Source organism: Diceros bicornis, chromosome 5, assembly GCF_020826845.1.
Source record: "Diceros bicornis minor isolate mBicDic1 chromosome 5, mDicBic1.mat.cur, whole genome shotgun sequence".
NCBI lineage: Eukaryota > Metazoa > Chordata > Mammalia > Perissodactyla > Rhinocerotidae > Diceros > Diceros bicornis.
Window position 1 is genome coordinate 59,883,452 of NC_080744.1, and position 22,076 is coordinate 59,905,527.

The 22,076-nt window shown below is 43.8% G+C and overlaps 2 protein-coding genes across 6 annotated transcripts in view; one reads left to right on the forward strand and one right to left on the reverse strand.

The window, feature by feature from the left end:
• Positions 1 to 5,509, reverse strand: part of INTS14 (integrator complex subunit 14) — a 33,151-nt gene extending 27,642 nt beyond the window's left edge. Inside the window, exons 1-2 of one of the 2 annotated variants that reach the window (XM_058541866.1) lie at positions 5,452 to 5,509; positions 982 to 1,265 (exon numbers count right to left, since the gene is read on the reverse strand). In XM_058541866.1, the coding sequence (XP_058397849.1) occupies positions 982 to 1,203 (222 nt within the window). In that variant the 5' untranslated portion in view covers positions 1,204 to 1,265; positions 5,452 to 5,509. Of the gene's footprint in view, positions 1 to 981; positions 1,266 to 5,150 lie in introns of both variants that reach the window. The other variant, XM_058541865.1, reaches the window with a different exon arrangement.
• Positions 5,510 to 6,898: 1,389 nt separating this feature from the next.
• Positions 6,899 to 22,076, forward strand: part of SLC24A1 (solute carrier family 24 member 1) — a 36,434-nt gene continuing 21,256 nt past the window's right edge. For 3 of the 4 annotated variants that reach the window (XM_058541877.1, XM_058541873.1, XM_058541876.1), the window contains exons 1-3: positions 6,899 to 7,060; positions 11,472 to 11,577; positions 16,156 to 18,184. In XM_058541877.1, coding sequence (XP_058397860.1) covers positions 16,286 to 18,184 — 1,899 coding nt within the window. In that variant the 5' untranslated portion in view covers positions 6,899 to 7,060; positions 11,472 to 11,577; positions 16,156 to 16,285. The remainder of the gene's footprint in view (positions 7,061 to 11,471; positions 11,578 to 16,155; positions 18,185 to 22,076) is intronic. The other variant, XM_058541874.1, reaches the window with a different exon arrangement.

The following is a 22,076-nucleotide window of genomic DNA, read 5'->3' on the forward strand; positions in this document are numbered from 1 at the left end:
TGACCTATTTTTAAAATGAGGAAACTGAGGTACAGAATGATTAGGTAACTTTCCCAGGTCTTGTGCCTAGAGTTGGCAGAGTCTGGATTTGGACCCAGTCAGTCTGACTCCAGGACTCCTGATTTTAACCATTACTCTGTACTACTTATATAGCAATTCTCTAAATTTCAGAACTGCTAACCATCCAAAATCCTTAGTTTCCTCACTTTTAAGAAATCCAGCGCAATTTTTAAAAAAGCTTCTGAGTCACTCAAAAAAATGTGAGATAATAAAAGGAAAGATTTAAAAAAATTTTTATTACTTATATTTAAAAAACATCAAACTACATTGATCCTGGATTTCTAAACTGCATAGCAATTATTAAACTATTCAGTTTAATTCCACAGACACTTACCTTGCTCACTATGGGCAAGGCACTGTGCTAGGCACTGTTGGAAATGCTAATGATTTAGATGTCATCAGAAAGTAAATTTTCTGGTATATCACAGACAACATCTTTGGAAAATAACACCTATCAATTGAGGTTTATAAATAATAATTTCTTGGCATCTGTAAATCGAAGGCTATTTGTTGGAGAGGAAATATAATTCTGAATTACTCTAGAATAAGGGTTTTTATAAGGAACAGCTATTTTTCATCTCAAGTTTTATAGGCAAGTAGAAGAGTAAAGCGTTGAACTTAAAGACCCTGAACTTTAGGGAATGGGGTAGTACATCCTGACATGCTCCCCTTTCCAGACAGAATTCCAGAAAATCAAGAGAAGAAAATAAGGCAACAACTCACAGCTCTAACTTATAGCTCTATCAAAGGCATAAGGCCTACTGGTTGTGAATCCTTGTTTTATAGTTATACTCAGATATTATACCCATAGACATCATTAAATAATACCCAAGTTCTAAATATTCAGTGCAATATTATAACACTGTTTTCCTCTCTACAAATTTGGGTCCCGTATACACAATAACTCATTCCTTTTTGTACCTGTAGGGTGTTATAATCTCTTGTAAAGGGAACCATCAGCTCCCAGAGTGATGAAAAAACCACCAGAGCTGTAAACTCAAGCTTGTAATTTGTGGCCATGTGCTCAAACAGCATCGTCAAACCATGGGCTGCTAGGTGCTTGCGCTGATATTCCTCGGACCCCTCGACAGACACAGGTCGGGTCATGGAAAGGGATACGTCCATTACCACCACTGTTGGCATGATGAAAATGATCCCAATGTTCCCAATCAGAATGCAGACAGATAGCTATAAATAGAGAAATGCTGTAGAAAGTAAATATATATTAATTAGGTCTTACATGTCATAGAGAGAAAAAAATATTTTTTTCACCATAATTTTAACCAAACTTTCCAGAAATGAGTGAAGGCAAACCCCATTTAAGTTGAGGTGAGAGCAAATTTGCAGAGAATCCAGTGGGAGGGAAGCAAGTAGCTTAGTTCACTGTGAGGACCACTCCTAGAATCACCCCTTAAGTGGCCATAAATCAAGGACCACTTAGGTATTTTTATTTAAAAAAATTAAATTCAGGTAGCTTTGACTTGCATACTTTCAAATTTTATACAACTTAATATAACAAACACTCCTATATCATCTCTCCAACACCTAATTTACTAAAGAACATTTCTATCTGTTATATGGTGGTGCTTTTGACAATCAACCATTCTTTTTGGGCACCATCACTATCTTAATCAATACAGCAGTATTTGTGCAAGTGTTTGTTAATTATCTTGTTGCTTAGTTGCCTTTTTTTTTTTTTGGTTAAAATTAATGCAAAATACAAAAATAAAAGGGCTACAGTATGGAGATTCCTCAAAAAATTAAGGATAGGACTACCATACGATCCAGATATTCCACTGCTGGGTATTTATCCAAAGAACATGAAAACACGAATGCGTAAAGATACATGCACCCCTGTGTTCACTGCAGCATTATTCACAATCAAGACTTGGAAACAACCTAAGTGCCCAGCAAGGGACGAATGGATAAAGATGTGGTATATATACACAATGGAATACTACTCAGCCATAAGAAACAATGAAATCCAGCCATTTCTGACAACATGGATGGACATTGAGGGTATTATCCTAGGCGAAATAAGCCAGAGGAAGAAGGTCAAATACCGTATGACCTCACTCATAAGTAGAAGATAAAAACAACAACAAACCAACACATAGAGTCAGAGATTGGACTGGTGGTTACCAGAGGGGAAAGGGGGAGGGAGGAGGGCGAAAGGGATGATTAGGTACATGTGTGTGGTGATGGACTGTAATTAGTATTTGGGTGGTGAACATGATGTAATCTATGCAGAAATAGAAGTATAATGATGTACACCTGAAATTTATACAATGTTATAAACCAATGTTACAACAATAAAAAAAATATTAAACTAAAAATAAATAAATAAATAAAAGGGCTGTAAAGTCATAATCCAAATTAGACAAAGCTGGAAATCATTAAGCATGTCAAAAGCAATAAACTGCTAGCCTCAGTAGTACTCATTGTACATAAATCAGGCAACAGCGCTCTAACTGCGAAGGAAAAGAACAAAATTAAAGAATATGCATAACAGCCGGCATTGTCTCATGAAATTGTGTATAAAAGTCAAAACGTATAAGAAATGGAGAAAACAAAGAGTTCTTTAAAATTATGGATTGAGAATTAGGATGAAGAAAACATTTTTGTGCTCAAAAATAAAGATCCAAGTTCACAGATATACAGACCTGCTCATGGGGACACAGCTTGCTGCTACTCTATTATTAGCAAACTATAGTCTATTGACACATGAAATATCATATAGCTATAAATAAATGACACATATGTAGATAGCAGAAATATTCATATAATGTATTAGTAACTGAGAAAAGCAGGTCACAGGATTGTACGTATACACTGATTACGACTTCATAAAAATCATATTGCATTTGTAGAATTAGGGAAGACTCTGGATGGACTTAAACAGCTTAGAAATTTAATGTTCACCAATTTCTTTTCTAGAACTTCCTTCAAAAACACTTAGTGGCTAGACTGCTCATTTTAGTACAGTGTCCAACTGCAAATGTGTGATATTCTAAAATTCCATTTGTAAACAGGCTCTTGGGAACTAAGACCATATTGGTTCATGGGAACGATGTTATAAACGGGTGTTGGGGACTCAAGTCAAGTATGAAAAGCCTTTTTATCACATAATGGCCTGAGATACATTTCAAATACAGTAATGCCTCATGTAATCCAACATCAGTAAAGATTAAACAGAGATATAAATTACTTTTCCAGACTCCTTAGAATTCCAAAACGTTTAACCATTTTGATAGAAGAAATTAAAATGTGTATCCCTCTTTTCTGCCTCATTAAACATGGTGAGCTAAACATAATTTGCTCTTTTATGATGAGTTGGCATCACCGCTCTATAACACCAATACTGCCCAGCTCATTGCTACCCTGATGTTTTACTTTATACCAGCACTTCCTCAAGTGTGTCCTGGAGGGATGCTCCAAGAAAAATGAGTTCAGGACGGATTAAAGATGCTGAGAAGTTCTATAGCAAAAAATCCAGCTTAATTTGCTAACCTTGTATTTCCCATTTAACCCTTCCCCACATAATTACTGTTAAGGTCCCATAGAACAAGTATCGTACAGAATACACACAGAAACAATGCTTTGTATTCAAGGGATCCAGGCTGTTGTGCTCTGTTTTGATGCCTCATCTTTAAAATTAATTTTTAGACCATCAGCTTGCATTCCACTTTTCTCAGTAACCCTCTGTAATCATCCTCCCTCTTTCTAACGTGTTGCTTTTTGGCTACTACCGGCTGGAAAGCCAGGTAATCAAGCTTGTTAAAACTGTGTCCAAAGTCAAAGTTAACAGGCACTGAGAGCCTGTGTGTTTCTTGCAGTATCAAATGCATGAACTTTGGTGTATCAACTATTTCATCTACTCAGTCTTTTTTATTTTCCTTCTGAGTCTCAGCATGTTGTTCAAAAAGTGAGGTCCTGTACAATATTGGTTCAACTACACTTCACTGGACCATAAACTCACGAAGGGCAGAGACCATGTCAGATTTTGCTCACCAACGTCTCCTCAGAACCTATCAAAGTAACTAGCACACAGTACATGCTTGACAAAATATTTGATGATGAACTACCCCTAATCACCAGATATAACATTAATTATTTGGCAAAATACATGATGAATTTTAACTCTGGACACCAGAAACACATTTCCTCCTCTCCTCCTCATTCAAGCAGAGATACCAGGGACTCAGGCCTCTGCCCACATGTCAAGTTTCTCCAGCTCCCATGGTAGGCCCATTCACGAAGAGAGGACTTCATGTTATTGAGAGTTGGGGATCCTGAGGAGTACTGCCCCCACCTCTTAGAAGAATGGGAAATAGGATACATAGACTGAGGTCAGGCATAAGAAAGCACTTCTGGCCCATGAAATCTCCTCTAACACTGGAATAGGTGACCACAGCTGGCAGTCTTGCCTTCTCTGCAGACACCTCTAGAGCTGGCTCTTTCTCCTGACTGATGCATTTGTGTCCACCCCCAAACACGCCTCAACAGTGGCAAAGTCATGGGAAACCAATTTAGTACTCCGGTTGTAAGCAGAGAAGAGAGAGAGAACTGAATATTCCTGAAGGATGGTTCACTCAAGCAGTCTGGGCCTAAAAAAAAAAAAAAAAAATCCCTGCCCATTACAGTCCAGCAATTTTGTGAGAACACGATCTATTTCTCAAGTCCCCCACACCTTTCCCATACGTACTGCTGAAATACTGTGCTTAAGACAACTAGGGGTCCTCTTTCTCAAGAACAATCTACTCCTGAGACTACACCCTGGCCACCTGATTTGGCCTTAATGCCAAGTCTCCATCAGCACACATTTACAATTCTTCCCTGAAGGCGACAATTAGCTCATTCAAAGAACCGATTCTCAGCAGTTTGGCTCTCAAAGCGTGACTCCACTCGAACGTCTCGGGGCCCGCCCACTCACGTTAGGGTCCTCACCCACCCTGAGGCTCCCCTGTCAGCCTGACTTCCCCTGCCCTCCTGAGTCCCCGCGAGGTCACAGATACAACTTCAGCTCTAAACCGCCAGCCTGGAAATACAGAACTCCGGCATTTGGATTGCAACTGGGGGTGCATTTTTACCTTAAAATCAGTCAAAAAAAACTGAGATCTGGCAGTCTCTTATGTGAAGAAGGGGCGGGGAGGCCTGGGCGGGGGGCCGAATCCCGGTGTTTACGCAGAGCCGGAGACCCGGAGCCCCAGAGCGAGAGGAGGCCGGGAGCGGGGCTCCGGAACTGGCGCCGCGGAGACGGCGCGGGGCGACCGCCGGGGCGGCGGGAAGGCCGGGCACTGGCCGTGCGTTGTTCCACACCCCTGACCCCTTCTCCTGCAGCTCCAACAAGCAACGGAATGCAGTCGAGAGCCCCGGGCTTTCTCCACTCACCCCGCGCCCATCGCTGGCACAGTCCGTCCACATAAACTTTCCGGCCGCGCGCCACGGCCGGAACTACAGGGCCGCGCGAAACCAGGGCAGCCGGCGCCGAGACTGCGCGCGGGGCGGGGGCGGGGCTCTGGCTCGGCGGGGACGCTAGAGGGCGCGCCTTTCTCAGCTCTTCTCCACAGTGCTGTCTGTATCCGCGACGTCCCTCTCCACACAAGTCCCCAACTTCGCTGAGCCCCGGCGGTGTCCGCCCCTGCGCTCCTTCCTTCCCTCTCCATACTCGGGCTCTTCCCCCATTTCCCTCTGGCCCCCTGCCCGCCTCCGCCGCGTGCGGGTGACTCCGGGAGCCCTCACACTTCTGTCTCCTCGCTCGCCTGCGCCCGTTGGTGCTCCGGCCCAACCCTCGCTGATAATTGCCCTCTTCCCCGCCACCCTTCAGACCGCTCGCTCATAGCCTCTGAACCAGCTGACAGAATCCTCTTCATACGCTTTTGAAACTATAATTCCTGCCTGAGGAGTGCTCATACCAAGGACGCTGTGTATTTTTCTTAGCGGACCTGAGCCAATTTGCACGTCAGGACTTGTCCTCGGGGTCTCCTCAGCCCGGATGCTCACTCGATCCCACCAGCCGCCCTCTGAGGGAAGGTGCAGTTAGTTCTCCCACCCTGGCCAAGGTGCACTCCCTGCTGAGGGTTGGCACTCGGGCTTTCCTGGGAGGCGTCGTGGGCCCCCGCCTGTTTCAGCTCTGGCCACCTGCTATCCACGCAGCAGCCTGTGCCTCAGCGAGGTCCTTGAGGGGGCAAGAAGTGACTTTCTCACCATGTAGGGAGCCGGGAAATGCCAGCTAGAGGTAGACTGGAATGGATGCCACAAGGCCCTGGGTAATTGTGGTTCAAAGAACCGTGTTCTACCACATGGGTTACAAGTGGCAACAGAAAGGCCTGGAGAAGGCCTTCGGCCTTTGCCTCTTCTTCTTTGAGTTGGGACGGGGTGAGGTAGGGGTGGGTCAAGGAGCCTGTCTGACTTTTCACGGCTTGTTCTGTGGGACGGCGCAGGCTCCGGGTGCTTGTGGTTCTTTCCTGTCTCCTTACATGGGAGGCGGCAGAGGAAGGCAGGTCAGCCCCTGGGAATGTCCCTGCCAGCGTCAGGGCCCAGGGGCCTGCAGACTGCCCGTTTTCTTCAGAACTTCTTTCTTCAGCTGGGCTAGTCTCACCGTCTCAAGACCTTGTTATGCTTGAGCAGGCACTGGGATCTAGATAAGTAAGGCTGCATCTTGATCACTTAGTCATAATTTCTCGTTCTTCCTCTAGGGGGAGGGATGTGGCCAAGAATGTGTGGGCCCGGGAGTTGTCTAGCTACCCCTAATTGGTGATGACTCAGCCGTAGGGTCACTGTTACCCTGGTAGTTCCAGCTCAGCTCCATGGACTGATTCTTCACCTTACCCAGTCCTAAAGCTTAAGTCTATTAGTTTGCTGATGGGTGATCAGATCTTGGTGACCTACTTCTTCTGAATACAGGCTTTCAGGAAACTGGGGAAGCAAAAGGGCAATTTATTAAAATTGAGGATAAAAGATAGAACTACCAAGAGGACTACATCACTTAGGGTAACTGGTAAGTGCTTTTGTTTTTGTTCATTCTTAGTAGAATCCCATTAAAAATCAGACGGTTGCTCAGTGAATGTAAAATCGGAGAACATCAGCACCAAGAGTTAGAAGGTCTTAAAGGAGATTCAGGTTATAGCTGGCTAATGAATTTCTTTTTCCCACTCAAGAGACCCTCAGCATTGTATGTTTCCACATACACGTTAGAGGAAATCACTAAACAACTTCCTTTGCATAACCTATTATCCCCTTTATTTTTACCTGCTTTGAAACCGTGGACCGCTATCACAGAGGCTTTGAAAAGCTGAGTGGTTAGGTCTCTAGTCTGGCAGAATAAAGGTTAGTGACAGAAATACTAAGCCACTCACAGGGGTCAGGTACTGGGGCTCAGAGGGAAGTTCAGATATTCCAATTCTAGGGCATGTGTTGAAAATCTAGATTCCTTAGGCCATGCTGACTGAATTGGAGTTTCATGGGTTGGTACCTGGGAATCTTCATTGTTAAGTTCCCAAGATGATTTTTCATCTACAGAGATGAAGAGTAGGGAGTAAACAAGTGAAGAAAAGGGGAAAGGGGGGAATCGGTGAGCTCACATCCCTTTTCTGTTCTTCCCTCCCTTCTCACTCTCTTGTGCTGTTCTTTGCCCTGTGTCTTCCTTCTTGCCTCCTCTCGTCCACTCCCAAATAATACTTCCAAGCTCCAGGCTATCCCCTTTTCCCCATCACCTAACCCCGTTCTGCTATTTTCGCCAAAGTGGAAGTCCAAAGAAATCGTAGATGTGACCCTTCTCTCTTCTTAAAAAAATTTTATTATTGGAAATTTTCAAACATAAACAAAGATAGGGGAAATAGCATAATAAAGCCCCATGTGCCCTTCACTCAGCTTCTCCTGTCAACTCAATTCTCAATCTTGTTTCATTTATTCCCCTACCCACTTGCCTCCAACACGTTATCTTGATGCCAATCCCAGATAGCATAACATTTTGTCCATAAATATTTCAGTATGTATCTCTAAAAGAGCAGGAGTTTTTTTTAATTAATAAACTTTATTTTTAGAGCAATTTTAGGTTCACAGCAAAATGGAGTGGAAAGTACAGAGTTCCCATATACTCTGTACACGCACACAGACACACACACACACACACACACACACACACACACAGCCTTCCCCACTATCAACATCGGGCACCAAAGTGATACATTTGTTACAATCCATGAACCTACATTGATACATCATTATCACCCAAAGTCCATAGTTTACCTTAGGGTTCACTCTTGGTGCTGTACATTCCATAGGTTTTGACAAATATATAATAACATGTATCCACCACTGTAGTATCATACAGAATAGTTTCACTGCTCTAAAAATCTGTGCTCTGCCTTTTTATCCCTCCCTCTTCCCTGACTCCTGGCAACAACTAATCTTTTTATTGTCTCCATAGTTTTGCTTTCCAGAACGTCATATAGTTGAAATCATACAGTGTAGCTTTTTCAGATTGGCTTCTTTTATTCAGTGATATGCATTTAAGATTCCTCCATGTCTGTTCATGGCTTGATAGCTCATTTCTTTTTAGTAAAGAACAATATTCCACTGTCTAGATGTACCACAGTTTACTGAAGGACATCTTGATTGTTTCCAACTTTTGGCAATTATGAATATGGCTGCTATAAACATCATTGTGCAGGTTTTTGTGTGGACATACATTTTCAGTTCATTTGAATAAATATCAAAGAAAGATCATATAGTAAGAGTATGATTAGTTTTGTAAGAGACTGCCAAATATCTTTTGAAGTGGCTGCAGCATTTTGCATTCCCAACAGCAATGAATGAGAATTCCTGCTGCTCTACATCCTCACCAGCATTTGGTGTTGTCAGTGTTCTGGATTTTGGCCATTCTAATAGGCGTAGAGTAGTATCTCATTGTTGTTTTAATTTGCAATTCCCTAATGACATATGATGTTGAACATCTTCTCATATGCTTACTTGCCATCTGTGTATCTTCTTTGGTGAAGTGTCTGTTCAAGTCTTTTGCCCATTTTTAATCAGGTTGTTCATTTTCTTATTTAGTTTTAAGTGTTGTTTGCATATTTTAGATAACAGTCCTTTGTCAGATATGTGTTTTGCAAATATTTTCTCCCAGTCTGTGGCTTGTCTTCTCATCCTCTTGACAGAAAGGGACTTAAAAAATGATAATTACAATACCATTATCAAATTTAAAATGATTAACAATAAATCCCTAATATCATCAAATACCCAGTCAGCTTTCAAATATCCAGTTGTCTCATAAATATTATAAATTTTACTTTTTTACACTTTGTTGGTTTGAATCAGGATCCAAGTAAGATCTAGACATTGCAATCTGTCGATATATCTCTGAATATTCTTTTACTCTATAGGTTTCTTCCTCCATGTCTTTTTCCCCTTGCAATATATTTGATGAAGATACTGTGACCCCTGTCTTTTAATTGCTCTCAATCCTCCTTCAGTCTTTTCCACAGCATTTGAGAAAACCATAAAGCTTCTTTACTCTAAAATAATGAAAAGATTCACTGAACATAGAAAACATTTTATATAATTCCAATTCTAATTAATTTCATCTCTGCTCTGTAAATAGGGGTGAGCTTTATCTGCCTCTGGATCCCCAGGGTCTGGCATGTGATACTGGATATACATTTGTGGAAAAAAGGAGAGAAAGAGGAGAGGTTATTAGGAAAAAAGTCAAAGAGGAAAGCAGAGAAAATTTGATAGATGCTATATTTGTCTAAGAAAGTAGAACTGAACTTCTTTATTCAAGACCCCCTCTCCTTTGAAAATTGTTATAAACTCTAAATTTTCTTTTTTTTTTTTTTTTTTTGCTGAGGAAGAGTGGCCCTGAGCTAACATCTGTTGCCAATCTTCCTCTATTTTGTATGTGGGTCCCTGCCACAGCATGGCTGCTGACAAGTGATGTAGGTCTGTGCCCGGGAACTGAACCCAGGCCACCAGAGTGGAGCGCACCAAACTTAACCACTAGGCCACCAGACTGGCCCCTAAACTCTAAATTTTTAAAGGCCATTCATGATCTGGGCTTGCATCTGCCTTTCCTGGCTCGCTCCTCACCCTCTTAAAATTTTGGTAGCATCTTTTAACGAAAAAGCAGATAAAGCAAAACAAAACTAGTTTTTTTAAAAGAATGGTGAAAGTAATTCATTTCTATGGGATAAAATTTAAACAGTTTCAAAATATATAAAGTGAAAAGTACATGTTTCCCTTCCCAGAAATAACCTTTTGCATCTCCTTGCCTCAAGTATGGTTCCAAACACTAGCCCTGAGAGATGATGTACCAGGGATTTTTTTGTTTGATTGGTTTTGTTCATTCTGTATCTACTGGTGACAAAAGTACAGCCATTCTTACATAGTCTTTACAAAATTGTCTCTATGTATTTGTGTGTACATGTGTGAGTATTTCTATATGAATATATGCATATGCACACACATATAAATAGTATTAGACATATAATATTTTTAACTAAATGCATAATGTTATGTATACTGTTTTGCATCTTGCTTTTATTATTATTATTATTTATTATTATTTTATTATTATAGATTAATTTATTAATCTATCTTGGGCATCGTCTTCATTCCTTTGAACTGTAATTGACTACTGGAAAGATGTGACATTGTTTATGTAACCAGTTTTCCATTGACATTTAGATAGATTTCAGTTTTTGCTCTTACCAGCAATGTTGAAATGGGCCTTGTAGACCGTTTTAGGGGCTTTTCCTCTGACTGAGGTGGGAAGCTACTGGAAAGTTTGGTGTACAGAAGGGACATGATCTGACTTACAGTTTAACAAGGTCACTTGTGCTGTTGTACCAGACTTATACTCTCTCACTTGTATCTTCGCCAGCACTGGATATTATATTTTTTAGTCTTTGTGAACTGATAAGCAAAAAAAAAAAAAAAAAATCTCACTGTTGCTTCACTTGGTATTCCTTTGTAAAATCAGATTTGACCTGGTTGAGTTTTACTTTGTGGGCTGTTTCTTACTTACTTAGGTGGGAGTTGTTAATTGTACTGGTGCTGTGTGAATTCCTGCGAGGCCACACTAAAGTCCTCTGCTAGCGCCTGTCTGACTTCTCCTCTAGACCCCAGGCCCCTTGGGATGGGTACCTGACTGTGAGGCCAAAACCCTGTCTGTGAACTACTATCATCCTGAAGCCTCACCCTCTGCAGCTCCCTGCCTCAGATATGGCTCCAGCCACTGGCTTGGAGAGATGAAGTGTCCTGGAATGTTCTGGGATTTATTTTGCTCATTCCCACCAGTGACAACTGTATAGCCATTTTTTAATCCTGTAAATAATATAATATCAACAAAAGGTCTTAGGCTGTGACCTTGGGCAGTTCAGTGTCTGACAGATACTAATTCTTTTCCACAGGTTCTCACTGTACTTCTTACAGCAACCCCATGAGGAAGCTCTTCTTTCCTGGTTTTGTAAATGAGGAACCTGAGGATGAGACGGTAGGAGTCTTGCTCCTGGTCAGGTGCGTTACTTTATTAGATGTTGCAAAGAAGTGCCTGTAGGTCGAATTCAGCCCCATTTTGTTTGCCCTCTAATATTTTTAAATTGTTTTACATTGGAATGGCTATTGATGGGTCATTCATTCTCAGTCCAGACACAGCCCTCATTACTCTCCACCGACTTTGAATAGAGCTGATTTAACTTAATTTTACCTAGACAGGCCCTGAAGGCATTTGATTTCACAACTCCTGCCAAATCTTGTCTGCTTTCCACTGTGCAACCGTAGGGTCAATATCAACTCCTGATGTAGGCCCAGAAATAAACCAGCCTCAGCCACAAACCCTCTGTCTCGCGAAAAGTCTGTGGGAACTGTGGGAAAGGCCTTGAGCTGCGGAGTGGAAGGAAAGGCCTCCTGGCTGTCCTGCCCAGCCTCTAAGCCCTGCCTTCCTCAGCCCCTGATATTATTGTGAGGGTCCGAGCCAGATCTGCCTCACCTGCCCTGCCACCCTGTTCCAGGGAGAGTATAATACGAGACAACCTTGTAGAACAAAGCAGATCAACTTCCCCTCGGTGGCGCTGGTCTTTCTCTGGCAGTTTGCTCTCTGAAAGGCCATGAGACTCTGTGAGTGGGCGCCCCACTCCCTTACCGCCCATGTGTAGCTCAGGTGGCCCATCTCTAAGCATCTCCTCACTGGGACATACTTTTTCAGTCCATCAACAAATATGTTTATTGGGTGCCAGACACTGTACTGGGCTCTGGGGATTCAGTGTGAATAAAACAGGCAAGTTACCTGTCCTCTGGAAGCTCATCTGCTAGTAAGGGATGTACACATTAATCAAGTGATCACACTAATAAATACACAGTAGAGCATTGTCACAATGGAATGTATGGGGACTTGCTGCCCCCCAACAGAGTCTGACTATGATCTCCAAAAGCAGGATAATAATAATAACAATAACAATAACAGCACCAGGCATTGTTAATGTTTTACATATTAATTTACTTAATCCTCACAACAAGCCGACCAAGCAGATAGTGTCATTATCACCCTCATTTTACAGGACAAGAGGTTTACAGCCACTGAGAAGTTAAATAACTTGCCCAAACTCACACTGCTGGTACAGACGATGCTTCCACTCTTGGTTAAGCAGAAAGTTTTCTGCGGCCTGTTGAATTTCAAAATGTGCCACAACCCCATGAGAACAAGACAGAAGGAACGAGTTTCACCCCCAGCAGTTGAGATTTAGGTTAGACACTGGAAAGAACTCCTTGGCAACAGTTACGAGTATATGAGAGAAAGGAATCTCTTTTTCTGGGATTTGCTTCTCCCCTGAATTTTCTATATTGCACAAATAACATTGTAAACATAGAGGAATTATTCTAGAAAAAAAAAGATCACTCATAATTCCACCTCATGAATTGGGTTCCTTTTTCCGTCTTTCCATCCTTTCCACAGATTGAGACTGTGTTAGATAGTTGGTGTGAGAAGGGAAGTAACTAGATCTGGTTCTGCCTGCAGCAGTCTAAAGGCAAGGATGTGGCAACTAGCAGAGGGGAGCCCCTCTACCCAGGCTTCTAACATCCAGAGTGACCCCAGGACACCCAGAGATGAAGATAGTGCTTCGGGGTGGGCACCGCTGTGTGCTTCAGCAGAGGGAGCTGGGTACCTTCTTACTGTTACAGGCCACTCAGGGTGGAGTAGGGCAGGGGTGAGGCTGTGAGGTATTCCCTGCTATTTCAGATGAAAGTAATCAAAGCAGCATGCTATCCCTGTACCTTGTGGGCAACAGGGAGGGAAGAAAGGAGCAATCAGTAAGTATCAGGCAGTGTTACCTGAATGATTGCGATGGTTTCCAGGTCCATGGGTGGGATCATGAGACCCCCATTGCCTCGCTCCACTCCCACTTCCATCAGCTCCGGTCGTGTGCTGGAGGCACAACTCCTCCGGGATCTTGGGATGTCCCAGCCTGCGCTGGAGAGATCTGTCAGTGCCCTCTCCCTCAAGGATTTCCCTTAGACCTAATAAATATTTCTCATGTGTGAAATGCTTTAAAGTTTGTATTTTCCCCACATTCCTTCATTTTTTTAAGTAGACTTTATTTCTTAGAGCAGTTTTAGGTTCACAGCAAAATTGAGCAGATATTCCTCATTTTTAATTTTGATTCTCACATCCATCCTACAATAGGTAGGAGGGGCATTATTATCTCCACATTTACATTTAAATTACATTTAGAATCACACAGTAGCAAACAGAGCCTGGTGCTAACTGAGGTCCTCTGATCTTTTAAGCCCCAGGCACTTTCTCTTGGTTCCTACGGAACGCCTTCTGAATCTTTCTAAATCTTCCCTCTCCCTAAGTGTGGAAACCCTGGACCACCTCCCATTCCCTGAGCTTAGAAACAAGTTTGAGAAGTTCCCCCAGTTTCCCCCCTTGACTGCAGGGGGCACAGAGAACCCATCTGTGTCCCTGGTGGAAGGTGTACCCTCTCAGGCTCTGGCAGAGGCACTGGGACCCAGAACTTGTACAATGCCCTAATAAGCTTCTTAGAGGTGGGTATTAGCAGGGATTGGATATTCTTCCCCTGACATGCCCTTCACACCTGACCCTGCCTTGAATTAGGATTCCATAGGGGAGCTGGGGGCAGGAGAATGGGGTGTTCTCTGCTGTCCAGCTTCAGACCCACTGTTCAAGACCCTGGATTCTGACAAGTTTCCAGAGCTGAGAAGACACCCAGATGCCCAGGTTTGAAGGTAAATGATGTGATTAGGTAAGAGGGGTCAGCTGGGCTGCCAGCTCTTGCATAACACAGGCACTGCAGAAAGAGAGAGACCCTCTGAAGTTTCTTTAGGAGATTCAAAATGTTGAGTTTGTGGCAAGGGACAGGGCAGCTGCAGGTAGATGGTAGAAAGACAATTATGGGAATCAAGGACAAAGAAGGAAATTCATTTATTCCATACTTCTCCTTTTGCTTGTCCCTTTTTTGCTTTTTAAGACAATTTCATTTGCATCTCTAATTAGTGTGGTATACTGGAAAGACTAGGGCGTTAGAGGCCTCATCTGCACTGATACTCACTAGCTGTGACATTGAGCAAGTCATTTCTCTCTGGACCTCAGTTTCTTCATGTTTCAAATGGGGAGCTGCATTAAACAGTGTTTGTAATTCCTTCTACCTTTAACAACCTAAGATTCTATGGGTTATTGAGCTTACTTCTAATATATTACTTCATATGCAAAACCGATCATTTCTAGTTATTGTTTTATAATAATCTGTGGACATTGATTAGAGATTTAATAAATATTTACCTGGGTTGGGCCTCAGTCTCCTTTTTTATAAATTGAGGATTCTTTGAGGGCCTTTCATGTCCTTCCTTCCTGTGTCCTTATGTAAAATTAACTGTTATGTAGCACTTGATTCTGTACAATGCTTTTCACAGACCTTATCTGTTTTTACTTTTCCAGCATTCCCATGACACAGGTATTGTTATTACTATTTACATAGATTGGTATTGTTATTACTATTGAATATTTCTATAAATTAAATTTAATTTAGATTTAAAATATCATAACATGCACCTGATAAAAAGGTTATAATTTTATTTATTTATTTATTTTTCCCCAGTAGATAGTTGTATGTCATAGTTGCACATCCTTCTAGTTGCTGTATGTGGGACGCGGCCTCAGCATGGCCAAAGAAGCGGTGCGTCAGTGCGCGCCCGGGGTCCAAACCCCGGCCGCCAGCAGCGGAGCGCGCGCACTTAACCGCTAATCCACAGGGCTGGCCCTGATAAAAAGGTTCAAGTTAAACTGAACATTAGGACATCCTGAAAAGTAAGTCTCCCTCTGACCCTGACCCTCAGTTTCCCTTCTCCAGATGTCTTTCCAGTGATCATCTTTGCGTAATCAACACATATGTTATCATGCCCATTTCACAGATGAGACAGTGAGGCTCAGCCTGTTCAGGGTAACATAGCTGTTAAGCAGCACAGCTGGGAATCCAGGCCTTTGACTCCATTCCCCATCTTCCTCCACCACACCACATTGTCTGGGGAGCTCCACGACGTTAACTTTTAAGCTTTGTCCTCTCTGGTTGATATGGTGGAATTATTTTAAGTCAGTCCAAAATAAACACGTGGAGCCTTGCTGTGCCTAGCACTGCCTTCCATTGCTGCCTCTTTTTGTCTAAAGCTTAAAATCATGTCTCCTTACTTCCCTCCTGCCTTTGATAAGGTGAGATCTGTGGCCCAGGGCACCAACTCTGGATAACTGAGCTCCTAGCAACTCCGGTTTGGACCTGAGGAGTGCTGGCAGATGCCTGGTAGGAATCCCAGGGAGGGCTGGGTAGACTCCACGGAGCACCCAAGACCCAGCTCAGGAATCTGGGCTGCCGGCATGCCTACACGGCAGAGGACCTCTGGATGCTCTTTTTCCCAAGATTGGGCATTGCCGCCTGGAGCAGGGGGCAGGGGTTGTTTTGATCCAGCAGAAACAACTACCTCCCACCACAAAGGCTCTGCGTGAATTGTCACTCTTTTCCAGATGAGAGTTTGGTGAATCCCAGCTCTCCTCATAGGGGCAAATAACCTCTTTTTTTCCCCTAGGTTTGTGGATACCCCCTGGCTGGACTTCATGGAGAAATCTTCACTGATCACCAACCTGAATCCCAGAACAGCCCCCATCTTTCCATGGACAGAATGAGAGGCCTTCTGTAACCAGGCATAATTGGCCATCATGGGGAAATTGATCAGGATGGGGGCACAGGAAAGGCGGTTACTCCGGCCAAAGCGGCTTCATTGGAGTCGCCTCCTCTTCCTATTGGGAATGTTGATCATCGGTTTCACCTACCAGCACCTGAGGAGCCCCCGAGGCCTCTCCTCACTATGGGCAGCAGTCTCTTCCCAATACTCTATAAAACTGACCAGCCGGGATCTCCCCAACGATGAGATGATGATGGTGAGCGGTGACCCTCCAAGAACTAGCTCTGAAATGGAGGGTGAGACACTGGTGCCCCAAGCCACAGTGGGCAGGGATGAAGCAACACCTGGCATAACAATGGAGAACACCCCCAGTACTCCCAGAAGAATATCCAACATTACTCCAACAATACCCAAGAAGAACTATAGCCCAACAGTAGCAGGTACAGAAAGAGTGAAGGAAAACACCACAACCACACCTAGTGGAGTATTGAATCACTACACCCCAACTTCAAGCAGACCAACAGTAAAGAATTACACCTCAACAACACCCAGGGGAGAAATGGAAAGCTACCGCCCAACTCAAGCCAGGGGAAAGGTGAAGAAATATACCCCATTCCCACTTGGTAGAATAGTAGGCAATTATCCTCCATCCACACTCATGACAATGACAAGGAGCTCTGGGATCACCTCCAGAACAACAGTGAAAGACAGTGAAACTATGGCAACCAATAAAATATTGGAGACAAACCCCTCTAAGAGAATAGTGGGGGAAACCACCCCAACTACTCTCAAGGAAATAATTGATAACACTCCAACTTTCCTGATAAATGACGTAGAAACAAACATCTTGACTTCTCCAAGGAGTATGGTGGAAGAGAACACCGTGACTACCCCCAGAAGAGTGGACAATAACAGCTCAACCAGGCCCCAGGGGTTACTGGGAAAGAACAACCTGGTGACTCCCCAGGAAACGGTCCTGGAGCACATTGCAGCCATCTCTGAGGGGCAAGTGACGATAAGCACCATGACAGGCAGCAGCCCAGCAGAAATGAAAGCCTCTACTACTGCCTGGAGTGTTAGGAATCCCTCGTCCAGAACCAGGGCACCAACCACTGGAATATCCTCATCCACCTCCTGGGGGCTGGCGAAGAAATCTTCCACAGCATCCAGCACCTCAGCAACCCCCAGGGTCAGGGCAAATCCAACCACCCAGGTCCGTCACTATGTGGTTGTAGAGCCAGCCCCAGCGGTGCCCACTGCCCCTTCCCCCAGCCTGACAACAGCTGTGATCCCAGAGGTGCCCAGTCCCAGTCCCTCAGCGCTGCATCCTGGCTGGCCAGACCTTCCCCCCAAGGGAGAGTACCCCCCAGACCTATTCAGTGTGGAGGAGCGGCGGCAGGGCTGGGTGGTCCTGCACATCTTTGGCATGATGTATGTTTTCGTGGCTTTGGCCGTCGTGTGTGACGAATACTTCGTCCCAGCCTTGGGCATCATCACAGACAAGCTGCAGATCTCTGAGGACGTGGCAGGTGCCACGTTCATGGCTGCTGGAGGCTCTGCCCCCGAGCTCTTCACCTCCCTCATTGGTGTCTTCATCTCCCACAGCAATGTGGGCATCGGCACCATCGTGGGCTCTGCTGTGTTCAACATCCTGTTTGTCATTGGCACCTGTGCCCTCTTCTCCCGGGAGATCCTCAACCTCACCTGGTGGCCCTTGTTCCGTGACGTCTCCTTCTACATCCTTGACCTGATAATGCTCATCCTCTTCTTCCTGGATAGCCTCATTGCTTGGTGGGAGAGCCTGCTGCTGCTGCTGGCCTATGCCCTTTATGTGTTTGCCATGAAGTGGAACAAGCAGCTTGAGGTCTGGGTGAAGGAGCAGCTCAGCAGGAGGCCACTGGCCAAGGTCATGGCCCTAGGGGACCTCAGCAAGGTAAGAACAGGCTGGCTCAGGCTTCTCTTCAGGGCAAAAGGGTAGGGGGAAGCCAGGGACCGAAGAGTGGAAAGTGCTGGGTCAGAACTCAAGAGATGGGTGCTCTCATTCCCTTGCTACTCATTCAACATTTACAGAATCCTATTCCCTGCCAGGCACTATGCTGGGACCTTTGCAAGAGTGACATTGGCTCACCCCCAATCACCCTCTAAAACAGTTATTATTATGATCCCTCATTGACAGGGAAAGAAACTGAGGCCTAATGAAGTTAGCTTGTTCAAAGTCACACAGCAAATAGACGGTGGAGTCAGGATTTGAACCCAGGTTGGTCTGACTGGGTCTTTGGAAATGACAGTTGAGCTGGGATTTGGAGAATGTCCAAGGAGATATCAGGCAGGGAAAAATTATAATTTCTTCCATGTGCATGGTGTTTAGGGTTTATCTAGCACCCTCACTTTCATTTCATTTCAGTTTGTTCACATTCCAGACTTGGAGGGGCTGGTGGCTTGGATGGGGTTTGGGAAGGGGGAGGTTTTCTGTTTTTGTTTTGTTTTCAAAATGTTGGAGAAGGTGGGAGCTCCATTCACCCACTGACAAGCCAGCCTTGGGTCGGAGCCCTCTCTGTGTGCCAAGTGGAGACCAGATACCAGGTGCTCCAACCATGAGGCTTTCTCCTGGCCCAAAAGTTCCTTTCCAAGAATTTCTCTGCCCCGATGAGAGACTTTCCTGCTAAATTCATTGCATGATTCAATAACCTGGAAGATGAGATTCACTTGGGGAAGTGATCTCTGAAAATTCTTCTCCAAGTTTTTTGTTCCTTGAGACTCCAAAGTGAGAGTACCCTAGGGAACACAGACTCCATTTCTTCCATGCTCCTAAAGGGTCAGTTTGGGTGAATGTTAGTTCACAGCCTGCCTGTTTCAGATCTCAGAGAAGCCATTGGTGGAAGCAAAATTTTGCGTGCAAAGAGCAGGAGGACTTAGCTATTTAATCCAGAGCAGTTATGATGAGTGAGCAGGATGGAGACCAAACTCAGCAACATGTCTGGGAGATATGTGATGCAAGGAAGGTGAAATGTACTTTCTTTAGGATTTTTGAGATAATGCGGTGTTCTGGCTAGAGCACGGAACTGAGAGTCAGGAAACTTGGGTTCTAATCCAATTCTACCTCTAACTGTGTGACCTTGTATGGGTCCCTTCCCTTCTCTGGGGGAAATGACAGAGTCCAACTAATCACCGAAAGATCCTGTCTAGCTCTAATATTCGTTGTCCAAGTGAGTTCAGTTCTGGCAGGCCCTGCACAGTGATTATTTGTCTGATCTGATCAACTGAATTCCAATTGCCTTATTTGCACATGGCCCCAAAAGGAGAAATGTCCTGCTCAAGGTCATACAGCCAGCAGATATCAGAACTGGAATGGGAACGCAGTATCCTAACTCCCCATTCAGCACTATTTCCTGCCAGACTACTACTCTATGAAGCCAGAGGCTTAAAAAAGAAAGGGATGCTCAGAGCATTACACATTTAATATGAGGCACCAGGGGCCTCCCTCATAATGAAGTTCTCAGGGGAGGCCTTGCTGGGGGTGTCCAGGAAGCCTGGTAGTCTCCTCTGAGAAAAGCATCTAGTGCCTTGGTATACATCAGGCCAGCAGTTTTCAAAATGCCTCTGATTTGCCTCCCAGTTCTTTGTAGTAATTCTGTTTTTATTTAAACTATACAAATTCTGAATTTTCCATTTTTCCGGAGCTAGACCATCAAAGCAAAGCTTTCCAAGCAAGTGAAGCATAATCATGATTTCAAAAGAGAATTTGTAACGCACTTAACAGACTCTTCAAGGGCTTTAGTAGCAGCCCTTTGCCAACCAGTGAGAGCAGTGCTGATTACAACTCTGGTCTTACCTGTTTGTTGAAACAGATCCCATATGAATTTTAATTAACAGCATTATTTAAAAAAGAAAAAACAGGTTGAATTACTGGCTATACTTGAAAGTAAATCTATATTTATTTAAAATTAAAAACGTATAGTTAGAACTATAACTATATAGTTCCATATATACAACTATATATAAGTTCTAACTATAGTTAGACCTTTCCAGCACTAACAACTGCCTTCTAAAAATTAGTCCAGGTAACTCAAGAACTATAGCTATTTTGAAATTCTTTTTAAAAACATCTGGATTTGGAGTCTCACCCCAGGTTTCTTATAGCCAGAGAGAGAGGGAACTGCCTTTCTTTATATCTTTATGTTCTTTATATCTTTATGTTTGTGTTTGGCTGGCCGCAGCCTGTGACCTGGTTAGAGGGAGATAAATTATCCTGCACTTCACTGACAGATGAGGGCAAGCCATTCTGTTTTGAATTTATGAAGCAATTCTCTGAAAATCCAATCTTTGATCTAGTAAACTGTGTTGGTATTCGTTTTTGTGGTTTATGCAAGAGTGTGTACTCACCCCTGTAAATTATTTTACTTTACCTATGAAAAAGAACATGGCTTGCTCTCTCATTCACTCTTACTAACTTAGTGGTTCACACCTTTCTCTGACTAATGGGTCCCTTCTTTGAGCATCACCTCGGGAAGGCAGGGGGCCAGGGAAACTGGGCTTATTCAGTCAGCCCCGCCTCAAAGATGAGGGCTTCAGAGAGAAGTGGGGCAAGGCCAGCCAGAGCGGTAGGGAGCCAAGGAGGAAGTCTGGGGAGGCGAAGTCAGATCTATAGCTGCTAGAAAGGTCTAAACAGCTGGAAGAGAAGTGGAGGCCAGCATGAGCCAACTCCTTTTTGGAGAGAAATAGGAACAGGAAAGACACCTGGGCCTCCCGCTTCCTCTGTTGCTAGCCTGGGGTGAGATGTGAAGAGGGTGTCCACAATATCAGGCTCATCGTTGCCACTAAATGGGGAAACAACCTTTGTATTTCCCAAAGGGCTGAGCCCAGGGCCTCATCCCTAGCAGAAAGTCCATGAGTATTTGGTTCAGTTTCCTCACGGAACCCTAACAGTTCAGGGACTCCAGTTTAGAGAGAGAAAGGAGTGGGGGAGGGAATCCATACTTATGGAGGGCCTATTCCATACATACATTATCTCAATAATTTCTCATAAAAACCCTACAAGGGTAGATTGTTATCCCCATTTTGCAGATGAGAAAACCTGAGGCTCAGGGAGGATAATTAACTCAGCTAGTTACACAGCTAGTTGGCGATCCTTTCCAGTGGTTCATGAATCTGTATTTCTGGGTTTTAACCCAGGCTCCACTGCTAAATATCCCTTTTACCCTGAGCAAGTCAATGCAATTCAACAACCTTTACTATTAAGCACTTAAATGAAAAGCAGTGTGGGAAATAAAAAGATAGTGTCCCTTCCAGTAGAAGAGACAGGCATAGACAAGAGTAACTGTAATAAAGGGGACACTATACAAAGTGCTACAAAGTCACTTTGCTTTTCAATCAGGCCTTAGATTGCTCATCTGTGAAGTGAACGGGATGAACTAGTAGATGGATTGGCAGGCTTTTACTGCAAAGGGCGAGACAGTGAATATTTTAGGCAATACCGTCTCTGTCGCAACTACTCAACTCTGTCGTTGTAGCGTGAAAGCATCTACAGACAATAAACGAATGGGAATGGCCACGTGGTGTTTTACTAGAGCAACATACTCGCAGGTGTTCTCCTACCCGAACAATTTGGAGATGCAACATCAGCAGAGAATGATTCATTTTCTTACTGAATATTCACCCAGCTGATACCTGTGGTTTCTGAGCTGAAGGACCTTTCATTTTACTTTTTATTCTGCTCTGATAATCTAGAACCAGGATAAAGGTCTTTTGGGGAATGATTCTAATCAGAATTCATTTGAGTATTTCCAGAAAAAAGAAATGTTGTAGAATTGGACATAGACACATAG